Source organism: Rhea americana, unplaced genomic scaffold (genome assembly GCF_003343005.1).
Source record: "Rhea americana isolate MKP2758 unplaced genomic scaffold, rheAme1 scaffold_239, whole genome shotgun sequence".
Lineage (NCBI taxonomy): Eukaryota > Metazoa > Chordata > Aves > Rheiformes > Rheidae > Rhea > Rhea americana.
In genome coordinates, this window is record NW_028186356.1 from 566,746 (window position 1) to 572,745 (window position 6,000).

The 6,000-nt window shown below is 39.7% G+C and overlaps 1 protein-coding gene across 1 annotated transcript in view; it reads right to left on the reverse strand.

Annotated features, from left to right (window-relative positions):
- The window catches only part of LRRC7 (leucine rich repeat containing 7), a 98,851-nt gene that overhangs the window by 13,749 nt on the left and 79,102 nt on the right, over window positions 1-6,000 (reverse strand). The window contains exon 20 of the mRNA XM_085306359.1: window positions 4,341-4,460. Within this exon, the coding sequence (XP_085162485.1) occupies window positions 4,341-4,460 (120 nt within the window). The remainder of the gene's footprint in view (window positions 1-4,340; window positions 4,461-6,000) is intronic.

The following is a 6,000-nucleotide window of genomic DNA, read 5'->3' on the forward strand; positions in this document are numbered from 1 at the left end:
ATATTTTCAGAAAAAAATGGATGACTGCTAACTTTATTTCATGCCCTTCATCCCCAATGTCTTTCAAATTTGCACCTGTGATCTAACAGATAAAGTTTCCTTTCTTTTTACTCTCTTCTTGACATGGTAAAGTTGCATACTTGCTTACTCTTCACATTCTCTGTTAGGCACAGAAATAACATAAACACTTGAGGCAAATCATTGCAAAATAAATTTAGGCAAGACCATTCTATACTTTTCCTATTACAGGATTGAGCTGTAGTTGCTTGTAAGTAATTACATGCAACTTAGCAATAAGGGAAAGACCAAAATTGATATTCTGCTCTGTGTAATCAGAAACATCACACACTTGCTACTGAGAGTTTTCTGATTACATACACTCACCACCCCATGTTACTATGTCTGAATGTGAATGAACATTATCATTTTAGGTCTCAATATCTACAAGTTTCTATGGACACAGCAGAACTACTTAAACTRTGTTTCGTAGTAAGTTCACACGAGCCAATGGCACAATGAAGTTCTAACTCTCAGCACTACTGCACATTTATGATCCTGATGGAAGAGTCACCAATTGTGAGGGTATTTTTAAGACAAGATTAAATTTAACACTGTAAAAGATCAAAACCCACTACCCATTGGCCAATCATCTGGCCTCAGAATTTACTGCAGCTAAGGTGCTGTTAGAATTAATTGCTTGTTGCCATAGCAAAACTGCATTTTAATGGATTTTCAAGATTTTTCTGCAGAATACATCACTAATAGAAATGCAGTTGGAGCTACTTTTGTCACCGAACATAGAATCCCAGCAGTACTCACAGTGACTGCTAGGAGAACTGGTCTGTTCTGTCTTAATTTTTGGCTCGCTACATGTGAACAAGGGGATTATCAGGTACATTCAGCTGCCGTATACTCCTTCGATACTCTCAAAGTGAGTAATGACAGAGCAATCTATTTCTTGTGTCCAAATCCTCAGTCCCCAAACTCTTTTTTGATAACAGCTCATCTGTGGATGTGAAAGTGCTTTAYAGATGTGAATAAGCTTGTTCCTAGGACAGTCTTATGAAGTTTGTACTATTAATACCCCACTCCATAGATCAGAAAGACCTTCAGCTTGTCTGAGATCAGAAGGAAGGAAAAGACAGAACTTGAACCTATTCTTTAACTCCCTTGGGGCAACAAGCTGCGTCCTCGGTGGATTACCGAATCTGTGTCACCTTACACTGCTGAGATCCAAGCTGAGCAGGTGAAAGTATGCAGCATGGGTCTGCACTTCATGTTTTGTCAGATATTCATCACAGGAGGATCGGAAAATGCAGAAGCTCTTCAACTGTGCTACATGCCCCAGATACAATCCCAGCACAACCACCATATCAGTCCACAGCAGGAGCGTTCTCTGCCCCAGAGGAAGAAGTCTGTTTCAAATACAAAAAGATTGTGCTTCTTCACTGAAAAACCTCAGATCTTCGTTATTGGTTTATATGGCCTCTGGATTGAACAGCAGATGCTGGAAATGAAACACAAAGACCCTCCAGCCTCTCAGTGGTGGCTAACAGAAATACTCAACAGTTCAGAAGGGAAGAGAAATGGTAATTTAAGCCACTTTCCTGTGTCCTTGTTTCGAGGGAGCTGGCTGCTCCAGTTCTGTAGCATGGGCTCCTTCCACATCCGCTGGGCTGACTGCAGCCCGTGCAGGCATCTCCAAGAGCTTGCCTGGCCTCGGCCTTTGTGCAGTCCTGTGGTGGCCACACAGGCGGCCAAGGACCGCCATCCTCCACAGCCCCAAAGCTGGTGGCTCATCCTCACACAGGACCGTCACCCTGTGCCCAYGCTGGCGAGGCTGAGGGCTGTTCCTCTTCCATCTTCATTCACATTCTTCAACCTCTCTTCTTCCCAAGAGGCAATCTCCAGGTTCCCTTTYGATGATCCCCCCTCTGTGCTTCTATCCCTCCCTTTTTTTATGGGGGAGCAGATAATTCAGATGATAACTGATTTAACCAGGCATATAGTTCAGACTTTTGTCCTGTTGCTGTGTCAAAAAAGGGGCTCTTCCAGGAAGAAAAAATAAGAATTTAAGAAAAAATATCCCATCATTTGCCTGAAGATGRCTAGATAAATGAATGTATTTAAATTAAAATATGGCTGCCATTTGATCTGTATTCTGAAGAGTAAAAAGGACAGAATCAATTATTCCCATACCATATAATTATGTAGTGATTACCAGGTAGTATTCCCACCCTACCTACCATACWCAAATAGCCATCTGTGTGTGTAATAAGCTTATGTGTATGGATCACTCAGGCACACACATTTTATTGTGTCTGTATACAGTCTGCAAGCCTGAGTACACCCTCTGCCAGCCGACTGTGCACACTCTTCCCTTGGACACCTAAGTCCCAACTCTTCTTTCAGTGATTTTGAAAGTAAAGTTCTGCCATGTGGTGAATCTGCTCTTCAGCACCAGCCCATTAAAATTAGCAGAAAAACAGAATGTATACTTCAATTTATATTTACAATGTTTGTTGAACTTCATTTCTACAGAAGATTTTCTGAGTCTGACTTGAAACCCTCACTGTATTTTAATCTCCACCTGGTGGAAAACCGACACTCTAGGTCACTTTCAATGGAAATGWGATTAACATTGTCATAAAAGCACATTGCAAACTACCTCCTGAAAATGACAGGTAAATAATTTTCAGAATTCATTTTCTCACTCCTGTTAATAGGCTTTCTTTGAAGAGATCATACCACCACTTCTTGTGTATTCACACTGTGTCTCTTGCTGGATATGGAGAAGCTGAAAACAAATCCTTTTCTTAGAAACAGGAATTACCTGTTTTGCAGGGAAAAAGAATTCTTTCTGTTATACAGACTGTTTTTCTGATTTCATTTGCATTCTGTGCATGATTTGATATTCACCACAGAAGTTAATTATTTTCAGCTCAGTGTCCAATATTTATCATATAATTAAAGTAGCTGACAACRAATGAAACAACAGATTGCTCCAGTGAGTTAAGTGGATTTCAGTAAGTTTACGCAATGTCGGTACTTACAACGTCTCAGAGCCGCCAAATACTGGAATACTCAGAATGAAATCTAATCTTCAGTTTCYGGTGATGCACAAATGTAAGACGTACCTTACGTAGATTGTGTGAATGGATGAATGCAGGTTTTATCCCAATACACTAGTGAGGATAAGGAATAACTCCTCTTAAGATCGCCTGGCTTATTGCCTACCAGAGGATAAAGAAACCCTTTGAGTAACTTCGCTCTGAAGGCCGACTCCAGAAAACGACGCAGGGTGCTCTCTCCTCTTCACACTCTTTTGCTTCAGGAGGAGCCTGTGCACTGCTCTGGGTACGATCACTCTTGGCTCCCATCTTCCAGCAATTCTCTGGTACACGTGCGAACTATCTCTTTTCACAACTTTTTTGTAAAGGCAAGAGCTGCTGCTATTAAAACTGTCTTGGATAAAAAAAATGGAAGCTAGTAGGGAAATACTTGCTTCATCAGTACTAACAGTTGTTTAAGCTACTTCAGTTACCAATATGCACATTATACACCAGTTTACTCGCTTATATGACTTTACTGCAGGAATGAGGAGGACCGTCTCCATGTAGATCAAAAAGCAATATAATTATCATTGCTTAAATGTGCAGCTCCATCTTCTAAAGCTGACTGCAAACACAGCTTAGTTTGCTAAGATCCTTTATTCTTCAGTGTTATGACTGGAATATATAAAAACAGCCAGTTTCTCAGTCAATGTAAACAGGGCCAAATTGGGCTGGATGAGATCAGCGAGTTTTGACAGGAGCAGGCCAGATCTAAGAACTGTGATTTTGTATCCACTGCCACAAGGTACTAGAAATCAGACCTCYCCCCCCACCCCTTGCTGGCAAGTTTATCAACAAATGATGTACTGCCTAGGATGTCTCTGCCAATATCTTTGACAGTCTGGACACTGATCTGGTCTCCATCCTAAAACATTTGTTTTTTTGCCATTGAATTATTACAACAAAAGAGATGAAATGAAGAATTTGAATGAAGGATTTTCAGGATAAAAGGGAGCTGACAACTCTGATGGGTGRGAGTACACCTGCTGACCCCCTCGCGCCCATAAATATTAGCATCTGCACACATAAATAGAAAAATGTGTAGCAGGTATGAAAACATGGTCTGTAATTCATAGTGATTACTGGTTTAAGCTTCAAACTAAAAATACTTGTCTTCCAAACTGGTCCTCATTAACCTGTTCTCCTCCTTCCGCTGATGTGCTAGAGCAGAAGCAAGGTGTTGCTACGCCAGCAGCTTCCCTCGCGGGGCTGCGCCGAGCCGCTTACCTTCTTGGCCATGGTGTCCGGGGGCACATCGCGCCGCCCCAGGGGGTAGGGGTTCCACTGGCTGCTCGCCGAAACCTCCTCCTGCCCGTTGTCTAGGATGCTGCTCTGCTGCGACGGGGTCTATTGCGGAAAGGGGACGGCACCCTTTAGTCACTTGACAGAGCATGACAGAAAATTCTCTTTTCACATTTATTCTAGTAATCAACCCAGTTAAACTGCAACACGCTACTGTTGAAAAGGAAATCATCTTAAATTTTATAGTATTTTGTTAACATGTAASTGTATTGCCATGAGACTCTCTGCAAATAAGAGATCTTTAGAGAGATGATGAGAATAATGAATGATGAGAGAAAAGAGAAAATTAATTAAATATGACTCCTTATTTTCAGAACAACAGGTCTTAGCCAAAGTTACATATTTAACCTTGTAGTCTGCCATTAATCATTTGAATTAGAACTTTTTTTTCAATTATGAAAAACTTTTTAGTAAACATTTGCCATTAATAATAAATTATATGCTTATAATTACTTTATAAAATGTTCCTTAATGATAATATTGAAGTTTTGACTACCATACCTTGAGCTGTGCTCTATGTTACACTGTGCTGTATACTTCTTACAGTCCTCTATATCTCTCTAGGATTTGACTCTGTTCTACTGAAGTTAACTGTAATCTTAACCAGTAATTAAATGCTGTCCTGAGTGCAAATGGACATAACACACATTCAATGTTTCCTGAATGAGTATTAYACTTTTGTTACTCTTTTCTGCTTTTCTCTCCTTTTGGACACATTTCTTCTTTGCCAGATTTTTCACTGGTTGTTTTACTCACTGTTTTCAGTAGTTTTGAGGGCATGTGTTCATCTTCCGTCCTAGCCAGATTTTCTATCATTTGTATTTATTTTAGGTGGAAATTTTGCTCACATAGCTATCACGTTTTGTGCCAGTCCTTTCAAAATACCAACTTTATAATACCGCTAACAGCACTTATCATTATGAAGGGCTTATTCAGTTAACTGCTTATTCATTTTAATTAATGGTGACCTGCAAAGAAAAGAAAAGCGTCTATTTTTTCTCCTCCATCATTCATTATCTTCTTTAACTTTGGGGAAAAAAAAATCATGAAACACTTCTTTACATGACTGAAGAACAAACAGAACTGTCTCTCTGAAATATTAAAGCTGATAACTGGTTGGTTAAGGACTTTTTTTTAAAAAAAAAAAAAAAAGCTTAAAAATGCTTTAAAATTAAGTATCAGTAAATCATGATTTAAATGAAATTCCTCAATGGTTAAGTAAAAATTTTCATTCCTAATTGTTTGAAATCTAAAAAACTTGTCAATCTAATTTTCTCATCATTCAAAAAGTGGTCCAAAAAAATCAGGAAAGATGTGATATTTCTTAAATTAAAAAGAATTGGAGTTTTTGTGACTGACTGACTAATCTGGAGAGGTGAGGTAACACTCAAGAAGAAGAAAGAGTTTGGAGCAATTCTCCAAACATTTCCCCTGTTGAAAATGCAAGACCTCCCTGTAGAGTTTCCTTTACATATGATAAAAAGGGAAAAATGAGGCCACCCTCAGCACTTTTTCCGTAGGTTATCCCCTACGGCTCATCAGACACCGGCCCAAGGGGCCGATACAGCAGAGCTGCTGCCGTCGC